Source organism: Verticillium nonalfalfae (assembly GCF_003724135.2).
Source record: "Verticillium nonalfalfae strain VnAa140/NRRL 66861 chromosome Unknown scaffold_15, whole genome shotgun sequence".
NCBI classification, from domain to species: domain Eukaryota; kingdom Fungi; phylum Ascomycota; class Sordariomycetes; order Glomerellales; family Plectosphaerellaceae; genus Verticillium; species Verticillium nonalfalfae.
In genome coordinates this window covers 241933-260778 of record NW_021167240.1, presented here as the reverse complement: position 1 = coordinate 260778, position 18846 = coordinate 241933, and the positions used below count along the sequence as shown (strand labels likewise).

The window sequence follows — 18846 nt, the reverse complement described above, 5'->3', positions numbered from 1 at the left end:
GCTTCTTACAATCCTTTAATGAGTAATACCCTAGGTAGTTGGATACTAGACTTGATTCATCATTTATATACGTATGACAATGTCGTGGGAGAAACGCTCATTTTGCATTAGTGTACAGCATCTGCCCTGGGATTTGGCAATCGGATTTCTCGACTTAAGATTCTTCATCTTCGTCCTTCGCTTCCTCCTTGACTTTGTCTTTCGTCTCTTCTTTCACGTCACCGTTCTCGTCTTCGTCTTCGTCGGGCAACTCAGGCGAGGCGCCAGCGACACCCTTGGCCTTGTCCCGGAAGGCCTTTCTCAGTGCACATTTGCCCAGGTTCTTGCCGCCAGCCTTGCACTCGTCGCACACCTTGCCGTGCTTCACCAGCAGGATGTGCAGGCCGTACTTGTCCTCGTCCGGGATGCGCACGTCGAGGTGGGCATACGTCTCGTCGCGACTGGCGGTCTTCGGACGCCACCCTAAGAGGCCCGTGATGCGCCACACGTGCGTGTCGACGGCGAAGCTCTCGCGCCGGAGACAGAACAGCAGCACGCAGCTCGCCGTCTTGGGCCCGACGCCCTGGAAGCCGATGAGCTCGCGCATGGCCTCTTCGTCCGTCTTGTCGAACATGTGGTCGAGCGAGTAGGCGCCGTACCTGGCCTTGGCCTGCTCGAGGATGCCGAGGATGACCTTGCTCTTGACGGCGGCGAGGCCGCCGCACTTGATGGCCTCCTGCAGCTTGGAGGCACCGCCGGCGGCGATGGCGGCCCACTCGTCGCTGCCGCCGTAGACGGCGTCCATGCTGCGCTTGGCGCGCGTCGAGTTGGCGTCGCTCGTGTTCTGGCTGAGGATGGTGCGCACGAGAGCGTCGAGGACCGAGGGCGAGTCGCCGCAGCCGGCGCGCGAGGTGGGCGCCTTGACCGTGTCGGGCCGCGTGCGGGCGCCGTGCAGCGAGGTGAGGATGCGGTGCGCGAGCTTGGCTTCCTCGGCCGTGGGGTGGGCAAAGTCTGGGAAAGGGGATTTGGCTGAGAATTGATCAAAGGCCTTGAGCTTCTTGGCTTGGAGGGTGTTGGGCGATGCCCCTGATGGTGAGACCTTGGGTTTGGCTGCCGGTGAATCGTCTTCTGAGGGGTCCTTCTTGACGCGCTTGGCAGGCGTTGCTGGCAGGGCATCGTCGTCGTCTTCCGTCTTGATGCGCTTGGAGCTTGATTTGGTGGGCGACTTGGTAGTCGTCTTGCGTTTCGATGGCTTTTCGTCGGTGGACTCCGCCTTGATGTTAGCCCGCCTGGCTTGGCTGCTGAGAGGCGAAGTAACTTTGGGCGTGCTGGTGGCGGCAGCTTGCCGTGCGCTGGCTCGGGTAACCCGGGACATGGTGAGAGCTGGCGTTCCTGAGCATGCAATGGAGGTGAGTGACGCTTCGGCAGTCTTTCAGAAGCGACGGAGTGCAAACAAGGGAGACCGAGGAATCGATGAAATTGGACAGTCTTGATGGGATGGACTGCGTTGCGATGAGATGCAATGCGCCAGTGAAGATCTGAGTGGTGATGTCACGACAATCGTGGGATGACCTGGGCTTGGCCTGTGCTAAAGAGCTCACGCACGTGGCGTTGAGACGTCAATGGGGGAATGTAAACCGTGTGAGATCAATATCGCCGTGAGAATGCTGCGGCGATGGGGGTCGGTGCGCTGTAGAAGGGGTGTCGAAAAGTGGTGATGACATGGAAAGATGCTTTCTTCTTTCGAGATCCAAAAGCTCGTCGTCGCTATCACTATCACGACCTGCGCCACCAGTGGCGGAACCACCAGCCACCAATGGATAAAATCTATATACTCTTTGACCGGGGGTCTATAACTCTCTGATCGGGGTCATTCATCATTTTCTTCCTTCGCTGACACAAAAATCTCTACCTGACTTTGAAATAGCCCCTCCAGAGGTTCTGTAGCAAGTCTTCAGGGTCGTACTTTTGCGATACCTCTCGCAGCCTCTTGTGATTCTCCTCGCCGTAGCTGCCGAACACATCCTGTGTTCTGCCAGCATAGTTGATGTACTTGTATCCATTACTCTGCCCTCGCGCTTCAGCTCTCGCTTCGATATCCTCGATAAACTCCTTTGACTTTTTCTCAATGAGGCAGTCCAACTTCTCATTCGACCAGGTCGCCATGATATGGATCAATACGAGCGGCCCGTCGCCCACGTCTAGCCCCAGTGCGTTGCCTCCATTCTTCTGCATCTCTTTGAGCACGTTGGTCGAGATGGGCTGGAAAGCGATCTGCGGAACAATCGTGTCGCCAGCCTCCTCGGCCGCCGCCAGCAACGTTTCAACATGGGCATCCCACTTGGGCAGCGTCTCCAGGAGAAGCAAGTAATCCCCTGCGTCGCCGATCGAAACCGTCGTGTCCCACCACGTCTTTCGGAAGCCGTATCGATCCGAAATGGCCTCCAGGTGTGTCGAGACCGGCGCAATGGTCGTCGTGTTCGAAATCTGGCGAGGCAACCGCACGAACCCCTCAAAGATATCCGGCACCGCCCCGTCGGCCGCTGCCTGCGTCGCGGCATGCGTGAGGTGGTAGAGCGACGTCAGGGCAATGTTCCCGCCAAACTGCGGCGCGTTGGCCAGCACGACAAACACGTGCGCGTCCCTGTCCAGAGGCAGCACGTCCGTCGCGACGAGCGTGAACTGCGACAGCACGGCGCTGCTCTCCGTCCCCGGCCAGATGAGCGACCGCGCCCAGAGGTCGCCCTGCGCGAAGGCGTCGACGTCAAACCGCGTCACGATGCCGAAGCTCGATCCGCCGCCGCCGCGGAGCGCCCAGAACAGGTCTTCATTCTGCGTCGGCGTCGCGTTGACGATCTCGCCCGTCGCGAGAACGACTTCGTAGTTCTGCACGTTGTCGCACGCCCAGCCGTGCTGCTCGGAGAGAAACGAGATGCCGCCGCCGAGGAGCAGGCCGGAGACGCCGACCTCTGCGACGCGGCCGCCTACGACGGCGAGGCCGAGAGGGTCTAGCTTCTTCGTCACGTCGATCCAGCGATTTCCCGGCCCGATGGATACAGTCTTGCGGTTCGCGCTGACGGTGACGTCGTTGAGGGCCTCGAGGCTGATGGTGACGCCGCCTTGGATGTTGGAACCCCCCGGGAACGGAGTGTGGCCGCCACTTTTGACGGAAAACTTGGTGCTCAGCGATGTGAGTATCTTGAGCCCTGTCGAGACGTCTGCAGTTGAATTGGGGAGGAGAAAGCAGGCTGGTCTGACGGCAGATTGACGGTTTGACCAAAATGTGTTGGAGACGTCATATGCTTCTGTTTGTGGGTAAGCAACCCTGCCGGGAAGCACTTTATCGAGCGCCTCGCACTAGGTATGGAGGTCAGTATGCGGTATCGGAAGTCGTCCTCGGGAAGACGGACTGCGGAGGCTCCCTTGTCATATGTCTGGCATTGCACGAGGACGGCAAGCCCAAGCCAAAAAAGAAGGGTGGTTAAGGACGGGTGCTGCATAGTGGCGATGGATCCCAGGACCATTTGCTTCGCCTGACCTGAGTCTGGTGGCTGCTCCTGGCAGTCAGTACGTCTGTACTGACGAGTGGGTTGAAATGTCAACTTATAGTCGTCTTTTTCGGGTTGTTCAGCCGAGCTGAACTTCTCGACGGCGGGGCGGAAAACATGGCTTCAAGTCCCGACGAATAAGCAATATGGAAGCCTGATTCTGAAATGAGCACTTGCGTGATGACTCCAATCAGCTCAATACGATGTGAGGATCAGCGAGGCCACGGCACGTCTGTCTGTGATCCGGGCCAGCTGCATGCATGAATACAACGAACGGAGGCCGGACTACTGCACGACTGAATCCTTTTACCCCTCACTACAGTTCGACAAAATCATCTCCATGCTGATCCATCGGAGCACCAGTTTAACATTTTCGTGTTTCATGGAGCACATTCTGGGGTAACACAGCATCTAATGGCGCCGCGCGTATTGCAATGGTCAAAGATAAGCATCACGAGGAGACGAAAATCACGACGGGGTTCATGCTCACATCAGCCCATTGGCGTATTCCGCTGTGGGAGGATCAGCACATGTTTCCCCAGGGGAATTCGTTCCCATGACGAGACAACTTCTACTCTGTCCGAATCACAGGTCAGTGCTTGAGCCAGACGTTCTAGGCTTTAATTCATCTTGATGACCTGAGCAGAAAAACAATCAGGATGCCAGTACAGCTCACACGTCAACGCCATGGAACCAGTCCCGCTCGCCGTGCGCGACGACAATACCGTAAACGGGCGTCAGAACAACCTTCAACCCCGAAATGATCTTCCTCGTCCACGCACTGTCGGTGAACTCCATCATCTTCTTCAAGTCCAGATCACCCGAAAACTCATGCAACGCAAGGTACGTCGGCGGCCGCGGCGCCTCCTCGTTCTCAGCCGCGAGCCCCTTGAGCGCCCTGGACTGCGCGTTTGACCGTGCGTACGCGAGCTCGAAGCGGGTCGTGCGCAGGAATCCTCCCCATTGCGACATTCTCTCCAGGTGCTGTTCGCGGTTTGACATCGCCGGTCAGCCTCCTGTGCAATTTTTGCCATACAAATTGTGAGGGGACGAATGCCAAGGCTCTGGCTCCGAATCATGCACAGTGATCTGCTTACCTCTTCGCGATACCACAGGTCGAGTTCCTCAGGGGAAATGTCGGGGCCCAGCTCGACTTGTGCCGAGAGAATAGTCTTCGTGTGGCCTTTGTTCCTCGAATGGTCAGCTGCATCTTGCACTGTCCGGGAGCTACAGAAAAAGAGGGGGATACGCACCAGGTCCCTTGTTCGTGGGGTCGTACACCTGCGTGAGCTTGTAATACCGCACGTCAATCTCGGCAATGTCGTAGACGGGTCCGCCGCCAGGCAGCAGGTCGCTGTGGACGCGGATATTCTTGAACTCGTCCGTCTGCATGAAGGCGATGTCGTCCAGAGGATACATGGCAAGGAAGGGCCTCTCGGCGCTGGGGTCAACATCCTTGTAGCGGAAGGCCGTCTTCATGGCGCTCGTCTCGAGAATCTCGGCGATGTGGTCGTTGTCGTACCAGTTCATGTACTGCTCCTCGTTGATGAGATCGGGGCGGGCGATTTTAGAGTTGACGTAGAGGATGCCGCGGCCAGCAATGGGTTGATCTTCCGCCATGTCGGTGGTTGGTGGTAGTATAGGAGTTTCGGGCGGTTAAGTGTGCTGTTGTAACAATGGTCTTGAGTGTGAGGACTGGCGATTGAGATTTGCTGGGTGAGGACATTTTTGAAGTTGTCGTGACAGCTGGTGTCGGGTATCTTTTCCCTTGCCAAGCGTGAAGGTCTCCGTCAAGGGTCTTCCCGAAAGCGGTTAAGCCAGGGCGGGGTAGACATCTTCTGGATGATGGGATGCAGGGACACTTCTAGCACAGGTTGTCAGACGATGAGAAAGTCAGATGAGGCTTGAATCCAAAGACGGTCTGGCGACTTGATATCATGGATCAATAGCTAGTAGCGCCTAAATCAATGGGCTTTTGCACTTGGTCTGCTCAACGCTCAGCGAGATGTCGCCCAGTCTAGGACATGTCTCAAGCGAAAGCTATTGTGCTGGCCACACTGTCTCATCGTCGCGGACGTCTGTCTTATGATCTGGGACTATTGAGAGAAGTCTCAAACATGGACATAAATGCTGGCTGTCTGCTCACCGCCGACTCATATTCTTCCAGCAGCTCAACTTCTTCACTCCAAAGATGAATGACAACGATCACGGGTAATGATGGCAATGTGCACCCCGGCAAATGCCAGTATGCAGAAAGCACTGATCCTCCCACCAAACCCGATTGCCGGTTCCGAAGGGCAGCCCCAGCCGCTCATCGATCGGGGCCCCGGGCCATTTCGCCAAAGTCGGCAAAGCGCGGCCTGGCGGCCTGGAACTGGGCGCCGATCAGCACACGCTGCCGACTTGGCAGGGCGAAGACACTGCCCGATGAAGACCTGATGTCGTCACCACTCTGTGATGTCTCTTGGAGACGACGCGCTTTTGCCAGCCTTTTAGCTCGCACCTCGGCCTTCTCAAGTGTGCGAGCTGTATTGGCATGATCATAGTGAGGTGTCTTTGAGAAAATAGTCTAGCAATTGATGCCATATAAGTAGCATGGGCTGAGGCAATTGGATAGTCGTGATGGCGCAGTTGTAAAACGACATCAATCAACAGCAGCAGGAACGCCAGTACAGTTCATTCACCACACAGCCAGCCATGCGCTCCTTTGCCCTCCTCCCCCTGGCCGCAGCAGCCCTGGCCTCGTGCCAGAACGACACGACGTCGCCGGCGCCCGCCGTGCCCAACGTCGTCCCCTCCTTGTGGGACGGCGAGTGCTACTACCCGACCGGGGACATCGGCTTCGGTCTCGAGTCCTACCTCGGCCGCTGGTACCAGGTCGCCGGCACCTTGGCGCCCTTCACCGGCAATTGCAAGTGCATCCGCGCCGAGTACTCCCTCAACGACAACGGCACCGTCAAGGTCAACAACACGTGTGAGGCCGCCGGCCGTGCCGTCAACATCCTCGGCACCGCGTCCCCGGCGGATCCGGGCTACGGAGCCAAGGGCGTCTTCCGGGTGCAGTTCCCCGGCCAGCCGGGGCCCGAGTGCGCGGGACCGAACTACATTGTTCAGGGTAAAACGACCCGGCCCGGCGTGGACTGTGAGAGATGGTGTGCTGACGAGGCCAGACTACACGGGCGACTTTGCCATTGTGCAGTCGAGCAACTTTTCGACACTGTTCATCCTCAGCAGGGAGCAGCAGGTCGAGGACGACGTTCTGGACGTGAGTAAACGGGGGAGTCGGTGGCTGGATGGACGTCTTATGCTAACGCGATGCAGGCCTGGATCGACAGGGCGGGTTTGCTCGGCTCGAACCTCGACAATGTCATCAAGAACGACCAGACGGGTTGCCAGTTCAACTAAGGCAGTTGGCTTACAATGGGAGCTATGTATGAGATGGAGGGCCGTGCCTGTGCTTGTGCCTGTACGATCATAGACGTAATGACCAGTAGTTAATCGAGAATCTGAAGAAATGCCATCCTCGATGCATGCGTCACAAGTGAGACCTCTTTTTTAGGACGAACCTAGGTCTGAAGTGCTCCGATCCCTGAGGTCTGTTCCCCGGAGCTCACCCCCCGGATCTGCCCCCTCCCACTCTTTCAGATCAGCTCGAGTGCCAGCTCCCGAGGAGGAGGGTCGAGATCGACGAGGAGGCGAATGAGACACGTCAATTGGGACGCATCGCGCAAAGAAGCTTCACTAGACCCCGCGATCCAGCACGATCCGTAAGCCACTTATGCAGGGGCTCCCCATGACGACACGACTCGTCGCCGAGACACAATGACGCCGTCATGATCGCGCCAGGTCCGCGGCGCCGCAACCGACGGGCGCGCACACAGCAACGCCCATCTGTGTGCCGGTGAATGCGATGGCCAGGCAAAGGGCTGGCGCGCACCTCAGATTGGAGCCGGCGCTGAGGGAGAAGCATTAAAGTGTAGCAGAGATTCGTCCCCTGACCCGTCTGTCCTCATCAACTCATCGCCCTAGCAGTTTATTGAGGTCACAGGTCACCGAAGCACGACAGCCATCTTACAGACAAATAAGTACAGACAAAGAAGAAGATCCCAAAATGGTCAAGCCCAAGGAAGAAGTCATCTCCGAGTTCAACTCGCTCGTCAACATGACAGCCTCGGAGCTCGAAACCTGGCTCAAGTCGGACGACGCCAACAGCGCCGGCTGGCCGAAGGACGATGCCGACGGCGACGGCGAGACGGTGGGCCACGACAGCGGGCGCAAGATTGTCGAGATCCTCAAGGCGAACCCGGACAGGAAGGAGGACAAGTACACGGACGAGCAGGTGGAGCACATGCGCAAGGTTGTTGCCTACTGGTAGGTCCTTTTCTCCCTGGTTTGTTTTTGTTTTATGAAAGAGAAGACGCGATTGCTGACGGCAGTGGCAGCAAGCGGCATCTGGCGCAGGAGGCCAAGGGTAACGAGGAGAAGACGGATGAGGAGGTCAAGAAGACCAAGTCGTATGCTTCGCTGAAGAATTGGGGCCACGACTTCCTCAAGGCCGAGGGGCGCGGCGGTGGTAGCGACAGTAGGAAGCAGGAGAACAAGAAGAACGATAAGAAGGAGAACGGCAAGAAGGAGAACGGCAAGAAGGAGAACGGCAAGAAGGAGAACGGCAAGAAGGAAGACGACGAGGAAGAAGATGCTGAGATGAAAGAGGCCGATGAAGATGCTCAGGAGGAAGCTGAGGAAGATGCTGAGGAGGAAGATGCCGAGGAGGAAGAGGAAGAAGAGGAGGGCGACGGCAAGGATGACGGAGACGCCAAGGCGGGCGACAAGCGCAAGAAGACGAGCGCACCGAACGGCGCCAACAAGAAACGCGAGACACGCCAAGGCAAGGGATCCTCAACAAACGGCAACACCAAGAAGAATGGCGAAGACAAGGCAGACGAGGAAGATGAGGAAAAAGAAGAGGGCGACGAGGAGTACGTCGAGGACGAAGGTGATGACGACGACAACGAAGAAGAGGACGCAGACGGCAAGGGCAAATCAAATGGCGGCGGCAAGCCGAAGAAGGGTCCCAAGAAGGGTGACACGGTCTCGTGGAACTGGGGCGGCGGCCAGCCCGAGGGCAAGGTGCTCGATGTCAAGGGCGAGGAGTAAGTCTATTCCCTTGGTGTCATTTGCAACGCCGGAACTAACAATGACAGCACGTCCATCACGACGAAGAACGGCAACCAGGTGACACGGAAGGGCGACCCTGAGGACCCGGCTGTCGTGATCGACGCTGGGAAGTCAAAGGCCATCAAGTCAGCTCACGAGCTCAACTAAGCCATGTTCTTTGCTTGGTCCATGTAAATCAGGTGTGATAATAGTTGTTTGTCTGGAATGAGTTCAGTATTGGGAATGGACGTATTCTGTCAGTCAGTAAAATCAATGTCCCCGTAAAAGCATCACACATTTCGAAGTCAGAACACTTCGTCGCGATTACAAAATAAAACACGCTGAGTCAATCACGTTTCAACAATTCACATTGTAAGATCATCAGCTTTTGGACTCTTTTTTGGATTCTTTTTTTGGATTCTTCACCGGCAAAATCATACTACAGTCTTGCTAGAACCCGTCAGACCCTCTCCCCTCCTTTTCATAGGCAACCTTCCTAATGGGATCGCTCTCCGGATCGGAGATGCTCTCTAATAACTTCTTCGCATTCTCATCGTCATCGGCAAACAGGTGGTCAACAATCAGCTTCTTCGGCGTCTCGCCGAGCCACTGGAAGAACGAAAAGCCCCTCAACGCATCGGCCCTGAAGATTTTGAGCATCTCAATGTCCTCTTCGCCGATATTCTCAACGAAATGGCCCCATGCTCTTCGGCGCGTTCCCGCTAGATGATCAGGCGGGGGCACCGCGTTGGAGCGCTGGTGGGGGGTTTCCAGCGACAGTTAGTGGGTGTCAGCCCGGTCTGGGACCTGGACGGCTCAGGGATTAGGTGGTTTGGGTGGTTAGGGGGGTAGTGGGGGGCTCTCTTGGGCAGACGAGCCACTGAGGCGATCTCAATTGACCTATGGTGCTGCGACGATGACGTCATTCGACACAGCTCGGCGGTCACCCAGCACTCGGCGCTGACGACGCGACCAGGCGCCTTCTGGCCCGCTGCACCTTTTCTCCTGTGGCAGTTCGCTGCTTTTCTCCCCGGCTGCATCACGAACCAAGATGGCGCATTGACGGCCAAGCTGATTCGACTTGCCTTGTTTGCCGGGCGCCAGCGGGATTTGTCTATTTCTCTCTGCTGTCTTGTCGTTGCTGGTCAAGAAAAGAGAAAGTAAACAGACTCTCCGGCACCGTCTTCCTCGCGAGCTGCCATTCGCTTTGCAGACTCCTCGCAGACTCCTCGCAGACTCCCAACCACCATGCCCAACCCCGAACAGCAGCCTCTGCTGGGCACCTCTCGCGATGCCGACGCCCCTGCCTCGACCACGCCCTCGCGCCTCAAGACCCATCTGACCACCTCCGTCAGTCGCAAGCACACCGACCTCGTCCTCCTCGCCTGCTACATCATCACGGGCCTCCTCGACAGCGCGTCGAACCAGATCTGGGGCTCCTTCGTGTCGATGCAGACGGGCAACACCATCTACATCGGCCTCGGCCTCGCGGCGCCGCGCGAGTCGACGCGCTGGATCAAGTCGTCCGTCTCCCTCGCCGCCTTCTGCCTCGGCTCCCTCGTCTTCTCGCGCTTCCACCGCGCCTTCCCGGCCCGCCGCCGCTGGGTCCTCGCCGCCTCCTTCACCGCCCAGCTGGCCCTGCTGCTGGCGGCCGGCCTCCTCATCGCCCTCGGCCCGCGGCGCCGGCCGGCCGACGACCTGTCGTGGGACGTGCTGGCGCCCATTGCGCTCGTCGCCTTCCAGAGCTGCGGCCAGGCCGTCACGAGCCGCGCCCTCGAGCGCAACGCCCTGACGAGCGTCGTCCTGACGAGCATCTACACCGACCTCTTCGGCGACGCGCGCCTGTTCCGCGCCGACAACAGCGAGAGGAACAGGCGCGTCGCGGCGCCGCTGCTGCTGCTCGGGGGGGCCGTCGCCGGCGGGCTGTTTGCGGGGAGCGAGATTGGCATTGCCGGGGCGCTGTGGGCGGCGGCGGTGCTCAAGCTCGTGCTCGTGGGTGCGTGGCTCGTCTGGCCGGCGGAGTAGGAGGCAGTACGGGACTGTTGATTGAGACGGGGAAATGTCTGTTCAAGACGTCTCGCTAGATAGGAAGGCCTTGACAGCGACAGCGACAGGACGCTTGCTGTGCGTCACGGCATTCTCTACACCAGTAGCATGGCATTCTCTGCACCTGTAGCATAGCCAATTCGCAAATTTGTTGTATTTCGGTGCTCCCCTGCTTTCTTTTCTTTTCTTTTCTTGTTTCTTCTCGCTCGCTGTACAAACTAAAGGACGACAAAGCCTGAATATCTGCAGCTTGCTACCGAGGATCACGCCTGAGCCCACACGACCCCAACGTCGCGGCCTCGGCCTGCGGTGCGGGGGAGGGGTCACTGGCGCGAGTCTGTCAGCGGGCAAGGCCCCTGAAGCATGAGATCTCGGGCAGTTTATTGCCCCGATTGGGTGATTGCCCCAACAGACCCTGGCCCCCGTTGGGGTGCCTGTCTTTGCTGCTCCTGCTCCTGCTTTGCTGCTCCTGCTTCTGCTATGCTACCTGCAACCCTGGAACGGCAGGCGCTGCTGCGAATACACCTTCTAGAAGAGGAGCTGCTGCCTGATCCCGTCAGCCGCCAACATCTTCATCCACCTCTCTTCATCCACCTCTCTTCATCCACCTCCCCTCATTCTTCACATCACCATTCCCATCGTCCATCTCTCCATGCACCCCACCCACTGTAGCCTCCTCGTCTTCGCCTTCGGCCTCACCGCAAGCCTCGGCATGGCGTCACCCCGCGATGTGCCACTCCATCCGGCCCAGCCCCCGAGCGTGGAGTTTCGGCTCCAAGACCCCTTGACGCCCTAGCGCCCCGGCGCTTTCACCGTCTTGGGTTTGGCACCACACAGTTGGCGATGCCGCCTCCGACGCCCTCTCCACCGGGTCCCCGTCTCAGAATGGGGACGGGACGTGGCCGAGCATATTTAAGACAAGCTTTCCTCGGCTCCCAGCCCTGAGGGGTACCGGCTGCTTTCTCTTTTTGTTGAGCCTCTTGATCCACGACATACACAAGACCAACACGTTGGACGACAAGACGAACACACATTCCCTTACTACCAACATCGCCATCCCACCATCACCGCTACCATGTCTGAGAGCCTGCGTGTCGTCCTCGCCGAGAGGCCCAAGGCCGACATCATCCCCGGCCAGACCTTCAAGACCGAGAAGCAGCCCATCCCCCGCGAGCAGGACCTCAAGGATGGCGAGGTCCTCGTCGAGAACCTCTACCTCAGTCTCGACCCCGCCATGCGTGGCTGGTTGAACGGTACGTTGGTCGTCATGGCTCCAACCTCTGACTTCATGCTCCTCCAAGGCGCTGACATGTTTGTTCCCCGCAGACAAGCGTTCCTACCTGCCCCCTGTTCAGATTGGCGAGACGATGCGTGGAGCCGCCGTCTCTCGCATTCTCGCCTCCAAGTCTGACAAGGCCGCCGCTGGCGATATCATCCCGACCTACGCTGGCTGGGCCGAGCACGCCATTCTGCCGCCGGCCGCCATCCAGCCCGCCGCTGCCTACCCGCCCATCTCCCACCCCACCGACTACCTCTCTGTCCTTGGCACCACCGGCCTGACGGCCTACTTTGGCATGCTCCGCATTGGTGAGCCCAAGGCCGGCGAGACCGTCGTCGTCTCTGGTGCGGCCGGCGCGACGGGCAGCGTGGCCGGTCAGCTGGCCAAGATTCGCGGCGCCCGCGTCATTGGCATTGCCGGCTCCGACGACAAGTGCAAGTGGTTGACCGACGACCTCGGCTTCGACGTTGCCATCAACTACAAGGACCCTGATTTCCGCAAGAAGTTCAAGGAGGCCACCCCCAACTTTGTCGACGTCTACTTTGACAATGTTGGCGGTGCCGTCCTGGAGGCTGCCCTCGACCGCGCCAAGGAGCACGCCCGCTTCGTCATCTGCGGCGCCATCAGCCAGTACAACACGGCTACGCCAGCTGGCCCCAGGGTACGTCGTGTCTCGCCGCACTCTGTGGCGGAGGCGTCTTTCCTACCGCGTCATCGCGTACTGACAATGTGCAGAACTACACGCAGATCATCACCATGCGCATCAAGATGCAGGGCTTCATCGTCCTCGACTTCGCCAAGGAGTTCCCCCAGGCGCGCAAGGAGCTCGCCCAGTGGCTTGACGAGGGCAAGATCAAGCGCAAGGACACGATCGTGCAGGGTGGCCTCAAGGTCGCCGAGCAGGCTCTCGTGGACCTCTACAACGGTATTAACACGGGCAAGATGATTGTCGAGATCAAGAACCCGGCGCAGGCCAAGCTCTGAAGACGGATGGATGAGACATGAAGCATGAACTGAAAAAAAAGAGAGATACCAGGCCTAAAGAGGAAGGGCTGCATACCCGAATAAGAAAGAGACCAAACCACAACCGTCCTAAATCATCAAGAGATCGCCGTGAGATCCCGTGTCGGGCCTAACAGATTCAACAGCCCGCCCACATGTGCGGATGAGACACTCTTGTCCGCCCGGCGAGTTGACACGAGACCGAATGACAGCGAGCCACTCACCGCACACGCCGATCACTTTGCCTGCCATGCGCGGTGATGTAACACTCTCGCGTCGCCCGGCCTCGGCTCTTGGCCGCATTGGGAATCCGCCGGCCGGTGGACACGCACTGGGCCCGGCAGTCTGTACGACACGGGCAGGATGGGCAGTGATGAGCACAACCTAGTTTTACGCTCATCGGACATCACGCCGCCCTGCCGTCTTTCCCTCCGCAAACTGACCAGTCGGCCGCTCCGCCTCCTCGCATCACCCCGCACTCTTGACCACCCGATGTCACGGGCGGTTCGTGCTCGTCCGGCGGTTCTTTCGACGGTCAGCACCAGCGCGTGTCGCCTGTCTTACCTGTCGAAGAGAGGGTTAGGCCGCTCCCCTTTTCGCGTGTCTGAGACTGTGATCGCCGCTGTGGCCTTTGTGCCGTCGTCTGTCAGCCCTTGTTCCTAGGTCTGCGTGTCTTGCCTTGATGCATGTCTTTCCGTTGGACGCATGTCTTCGCGCAAAGTCGGGATCTTGGCTGCTGAGGCCTGAAGATGACGCGATGCTGCAAAGAGGTTCGATCACGTCGATCTGACCGGAGGAGACAGGATGACGGCCTCGTCGGAAGGCACTCGTCCCTCGGCTGTGAGGCAGGCGTCTTTGCAGGAGACGGTTGAGACTCGTGACGAGTATAAAGGCGTCTTGACTGCAGGAACCATAGCAGCTGCCGTCTTTGGCCACTGGTTCTCGTCTCCCCAGCATTTCTAGAGCTTCCGCCGTCGACCTCATCATGCGCTCTGCCATCCCCCATTTTGGCCTTCAGGCCCTACTATTCTGTCTCGAGGGCGCTTCAGCTGAGTACCAGCTCGGCTGGAACCATGCGCCTGTCCAGAAGGACAATGACGCCGTTTCGAAAAACTTTGACAAGGTCGACGTTGAGCTCCTCTCGCCAGCCTTCCTCAACCCCGAGACCATCCCCGACGGCTTCGCCAATGGCACAGCAGGACCGACAAGTGATGCCACGCTTGGTAGGCCTTCCGGCGGTCGCCAGCTTGACCTGCCATCCTGGCTAACATCTGTAGACTTCTTCATTCGCAACCTCACTCTGCACAATTCCTGGATGAACTACCAAGTTGTCCCGTTCCTCTCAGAAGAGGGCCGCGCCTTTCCTCACCTCTTCCTATCCACATCGAAGGATGCGTCGGCTGCCAACTCATCGGACAAACTACGCGTGTACATCCAGGGCGCCATCCACGGCAACGAGCCCGCCGGTGACCAAGGCATTCTTGCCCTCCTCGGCAAGCTGGACGCGAACCAGACGTGGGCCTCACATTTGCTGGAGCGTCTCGACATTCTCGTGCTGCCACGATACAACCCCGATGGCGTCGCGTACTTTCAGCGCGAGCTGGCCACCAACATTGACCCCAATCGAGAACACACCAAGCTCGTGCGGCAGCAGTCGCGCGACATCAAGAGACTGGTCTCCAATTTCAATGCGCATGTCGTGATTGATATGCACGAGTACACTGCGTCCAACGTTTTCGGCGGAGTCTACCGACACAGTTCAGACGTCCTCATCGGTTCGGGTCGCAACTTGAACACACACCCCGCCATCCGCAATCTGACCGAAGATCTGTTCTCCGCGGGCGCTGCCGAGCGACTTGAGGCTGCCGGATTCCGGTCGAGCCCGTATGTCACAGGGCCCGTCAACGAGACAGTCGGTTCGCCCATCGTCTTCGAGGAGGCCGTCACCAGTCCCACCAGTGGCCGAAACGCCTACGGCCTGACGCAGGCCGTCGCTATTCTGTGCGAGGCGCGCGGCCTGCGGCTGGCGGACCAGCACTTCCAACGTCGCACCGCCAGCTCGCTGACGATGCTAGAAGCCCTCCTCGACATTGCGCGCGACAATGTCGATGACGTGCTCGCGACCCTGGAAGACAGCATCGATGACTTTATCCACGGCAACGCCGACATCGTCCTGTCCGACTACCAAGAGAGCACGAACCGCACCTTCGCCCTCGTCGACACGCGCAACGGGACCATCGTCGACGTCCCCGTCGAATTCCTCTCCTCGTCTCCGGCGACCGCGAACCTGACCCGCTCCCGCCCGGAGGCCTACCTCATCCCGCGCAACCGCGCCGACATTGCCGACCGCCTCGCGCTCCAGGGCGTCGAGATCGAGACGCTCGCCTACGCGTACGCCGGCACCGTCGAGGCCTTCAACGTCACGTCGTCCCAGTTCGAGGCCGAGTCGTACGAGGCCCTCATCCGGAACAGGGTGACGGTCGAGGCGAGCGACAAGGTCGTGCGTCTGCCCGCCGGCAGCTTCCGCGTCAGCACGAGGCAGAAGAATGCGGCGCTCGCGTTCGTGGCGCTCGAGCCCGAGGTCGCCGAGAGTTTTGTGACGTTTGGGCTGATTCACGTGGAGGCGGGGGATGAGTATCCCGTCTTCCGCGAGGTTGCGTCGTCCCGAACGTGACCGGGCGAGGCGTCTTGGTGTGGTTTTCGGGGTCCTTACGTAGTGTAATCATAATACATACAGCTCATGTCACAATGCATAAAGCTCATGTCACAATGCATACAGCTCATGGTCTGAAGACGCTCTTAACCGAGCTTTGAGCTTAAGTAGTTTCGTGATACAAAAATATGTACGGCCGCGGCAATTTACCAGGAATTTTGGTCAACAAACCAACTCATCAATGTCTCCAGACGTGGTTATCGAGTACAAAGAGTCTCTTTGTAGATCGGGATGGCTTGCGCACCGGGGATGCTGACACCAGGGAAACGAAACCCTGGCAGATCAGGGGCGGACTCGGCAGAGACATGGCTGCCGCCGTTCAAGGAAGCTGTGATTAGCAAGACCAGGAATGAGAAAGCGTCGCTGAGCTTTCATGTTTGCCATGTGGTGTGATCGATAAGAGGAGCGCGGAGCAGCACAAATGTTCCCGTTTTGCCAAAACTTGTCTCGCGGTCGAGAACGTGACAGCCCACGATTCAGTCAATTGGTATTCGGGACAACATGCGCTCCGCTGAGCCGTGACACCGCAAACGCTGCTGTCGTCTCCGGACTGTCGATGCCTGGTTCTTCAGGTCAGCTGGACGGTACATGTTCCGCAGTGGATGTGAAAGCGGCGGCTTTTGTCGTTCAAATACTCTACGACATACTAGTCTCTTCACAGTCGTCAAATGGAGTAAACAAATTCCAAACCTGACTCGGAAACTGACTCGCAGGTGTGCTATCTTCCAACAATCTTAACCACCACTCAGGCCCTCAAAACAGTCTATTGACTTCAAGTCGCAGCCAAGACCACGTTCTCGGGCTCACGGCGCATGCGAAGCAACGATACAACTTTGGGGGTATGAACTGGCAGGTGGGCTGATTACACATGACCGCGCAGGATGAAGCTACTGGCAGGTTCACAACGATATGCAGCAATATGACTTCGGGCGTATCGAGAGCTGCCAAATCATCCTTTCTTGACATGTGTGCAGTGAGAGTTAACAAAGCCTCCGCAGGATCCGACCAGCTATTTAGTTGCGTAATTCTGAAAAAACGCAGGCGGCACGATTCGCACTCTCTTACGCTTGACCAATAGGCATCTGAGTGTCAAATCCGAGCCCGATGTCATGACAAGGTTCGAGACATGTTGTACGGCACTCAGTGCACAAGCAGTGAAAACACCGGCCCGTCTCAGTTAGCTATGCAGCTTGGGGTATTGCCTTGCCGGGTGAACCTGGAATCGCTGAATAAAAGGCCATGGCAAAGACGGTCAATCTAGCGCCTTCCAACAAATCTCACCCCGGACCCCTTGGCCTCTACCTTTCGCGGAACTTTAGATGATATAGAATCTTGCTCGACCCGAAACGGCTCGCACGAGTCCTAAAATGCCGACTCACACGACCTCGCGTGGTGCGAAGCTCTCAAAGTGACTTTTCCTCCGGCCAGAATGACTTCAATGTGCGTAGGAGACTTTTCAAATCGTCAATGCGCTCATTAACTTCATTGTAGTCCGTATTCTGCGTCGCCAAAATCCTGTTCGAGCCATCCTGAAGGCTGTGTTCCGATGCAAAGCTCATCCATCATATGTCTCAAGTCGCAGACTCACTATACGGACTGCTTCACCAAGTGTCGATCCGATCAGTCAAATCTAACCGCAGGCTCGACCAATAACTGGAACCCGAGACTTGTAGGCACTAAGCTTGCTGGTCTTTCTACAGTACTTGCAGAGTGCAGATCAGTCCTTGCTGACATCAAGTCACCAGCTTCGTCGTTGAGAGTTCTGGCCCTAGGCTTCTCTGCCTCTCGGAAGCGGACGCCATCATTGAAGACGCGGATCCGTCCAGCAGACAGCAGACAAAGCCTCTCCAACCAGACAGTCGGAACACCCCCTTCGAAGCAAACTCTTCTCAAGCTAGATTGTCGAGAAATGCCCTCCAGCCAGGACGGCTGTGCGTAAGCCTCTGAAGTAAGTTCCGCGTTTTCGCCGTTTAAACTGCCGTCTCGTCGCGCCCGCTCCTCCATCGCTATAGCTTCCTCGAGTTCTTGACGAAATTCGTTCTTGTTGAGCTCCAGGTCGAGATGCTCAATGTTGCAGCTGCGCTTTAGGATATCGCCCAGGAATCTACTCCACAGGGGCGAGGTCATGTCGCGGTGTGCGTTCCCAACAATGAGTGAGATGCGGAGGATGCGCTCCCATCGTAGATATCCATGGCATATGAGGCTGATGCGTGAATTGAGATGGTGTTGCTCGTGTACAATCAGCTCGGTAAATGCGAAGGGACTCATTTCCGAGTGCATCTTCTTGCAGGTGGACATAATCGCAGGCAGAGAGGGCGTTTCGTGGGATGACGATCTGAAAAGAACCTCAGGATATTCTGTTGGGCTCAGATTTTCAAAGTCTATGTCCTCGCGGCACATGATGCATAACCTCTGAATCTTCTCGCGGATCTCTCCTGGTAGTCGAAAGAAGGGCGAATGGCTTTGGGCGCGCATGGTTGCCATTGTGCGTTGATCTGTGTGCCTTCCAGTCGAGTCAAGCGGTGAAGTCGAGATGGCAGCCTCAGCGTAGAACATGGTCACCACCCCTGAGGTTTTATGGTGCTGAGAGGTCCAAACCGCATTGGCTGCCTCTTTCCATTCTCGGCTGCATCTTTCGGTCATGCCCAGCATGCGGAATACACTGTCGAATGTGACCGTCTGTGGTATTTAGGTGCTCGGGGCCACTGTTGCCTAAAATACTACATGTCAGTTGATGTACCCCTGAATATGCAGCCCGATCCTGAGGCTGCCGTCGACTGCCGCTATGCTTTATTGAGCCCTGCATGTCAGATCTCAGGGAGCCTAGAAGTCAGCCTACCCCTGGGCAGCCAGTAACAAATGGACGTCAACAGAGATTTGGTCAAGTGCAGCACTGATCTGTGACAACAGTGCTGCTTATCTGTTGTCAATTCAAATGCAATCAGGAAAAGCAGACTGGCGAACTACATGGCTTGGCTTTCTAACACTTACTGAGGTTTACGAGTACCTCGATTGCGTCTGTAGGTAGCGCGACAGAACATCACGGGGCACAAAAGCTGACATGCTCATAGCTAGACGGCCCTCTTATGAATCAGAATAGGAAGAATTGGGTCAGATATTTA

General features: G+C 57.6%; 10 protein-coding genes across 10 annotated transcripts; 5 read left to right on the top strand and 5 right to left on the bottom strand.

Moving 5' to 3' along the window:
* Positions 1-154: 154 nt before the first annotated feature.
* Positions 155-1354, bottom strand: D7B24_002200 (uncharacterized protein; the record flags this gene model as incomplete). Its single annotated transcript, XM_028636414.1, has 1 exon — positions 155-1354. The coding sequence occupies one exon, from the start codon at positions 1352-1354 to the stop codon at positions 155-157; it is 1200 nt and encodes a 399-aa protein (XP_028497748.1).
* Positions 1355-1887: 533 nt separating this feature from the next.
* On the bottom strand, positions 1888-3479 carry D7B24_002199 (uncharacterized protein; the record flags this gene model as incomplete). The annotated part of the gene is made up of 2 exons (XM_028636413.1): positions 1888-3284; positions 3338-3479. 2 exons carry the CDS (start codon positions 3477-3479, stop codon positions 1888-1890), a joined length of 1539 nt encoding a protein of 512 aa, XP_028497747.1.
* A 720-nt stretch (positions 3480-4199) lies between these two features.
* On the bottom strand, positions 4200-5147 carry D7B24_002198 (uncharacterized protein; the record flags this gene model as incomplete). The annotated part of the gene is made up of 3 exons (XM_028636412.1): positions 4200-4511; positions 4625-4710; positions 4781-5147. 3 exons carry the CDS (start codon positions 5145-5147, stop codon positions 4200-4202), a joined length of 765 nt encoding a protein of 254 aa, XP_028497746.1.
* A 1077-nt stretch (positions 5148-6224) lies between these two features.
* On the top strand, positions 6225-6932 carry D7B24_002197 (uncharacterized protein; the record flags this gene model as incomplete). Its single annotated transcript, XM_028636411.1, has 3 exons — positions 6225-6642; positions 6698-6792; positions 6849-6932. The coding sequence occupies 3 exons, from the start codon at positions 6225-6227 to the stop codon at positions 6930-6932; spliced, it is 597 nt and encodes a 198-aa protein (XP_028497745.1).
* A 706-nt stretch (positions 6933-7638) lies between these two features.
* D7B24_002196 (uncharacterized protein) lies at positions 7639-8852 on the top strand (the record flags this gene model as incomplete). The annotated part of the gene is made up of 3 exons (XM_028636410.1): positions 7639-7898; positions 7970-8680; positions 8732-8852. The coding sequence occupies 3 exons, from the start codon at positions 7639-7641 to the stop codon at positions 8850-8852; spliced, it is 1092 nt and encodes a 363-aa protein (XP_028497744.1).
* A 282-nt stretch (positions 8853-9134) lies between these two features.
* D7B24_002195 (uncharacterized protein) lies at positions 9135-9744 on the bottom strand (the record flags this gene model as incomplete). The annotated part of the gene is made up of 3 exons (XM_028636409.1): positions 9135-9440; positions 9632-9675; positions 9732-9744. 3 exons carry the CDS (start codon positions 9742-9744, stop codon positions 9135-9137), a joined length of 363 nt encoding a protein of 120 aa, XP_028497743.1.
* A 188-nt stretch (positions 9745-9932) lies between these two features.
* On the top strand, positions 9933-10709 carry D7B24_002194 (uncharacterized protein; the record flags this gene model as incomplete). Its single annotated transcript, XM_028636408.1, has 1 exon — positions 9933-10709. One exon carries the CDS (start codon positions 9933-9935, stop codon positions 10707-10709), a length of 777 nt encoding a protein of 258 aa, XP_028497742.1.
* A 1096-nt stretch (positions 10710-11805) lies between these two features.
* D7B24_002193 (uncharacterized protein) lies at positions 11806-12993 on the top strand (the record flags this gene model as incomplete). Its single annotated transcript, XM_028636407.1, has 3 exons — positions 11806-11983; positions 12057-12670; positions 12745-12993. 3 exons carry the CDS (start codon positions 11806-11808, stop codon positions 12991-12993), a joined length of 1041 nt encoding a protein of 346 aa, XP_028497741.1.
* A 1003-nt stretch (positions 12994-13996) lies between these two features.
* D7B24_002192 (uncharacterized protein) lies at positions 13997-15685 on the top strand (the record flags this gene model as incomplete). Its single annotated transcript, XM_028636406.1, has 1 exon — positions 13997-15685. One exon carries the CDS (start codon positions 13997-13999, stop codon positions 15683-15685), a length of 1689 nt encoding a protein of 562 aa, XP_028497740.1.
* A 1659-nt stretch (positions 15686-17344) lies between these two features.
* Positions 17345-18208, bottom strand: D7B24_002191 (uncharacterized protein; the record flags this gene model as incomplete). The annotated part of the gene is made up of 1 exon (XM_028636405.1): positions 17345-18208. One exon carries the CDS (start codon positions 18206-18208, stop codon positions 17345-17347), a length of 864 nt encoding a protein of 287 aa, XP_028497739.1.
* Positions 18209-18846: the final 638 nt, after the last annotated feature.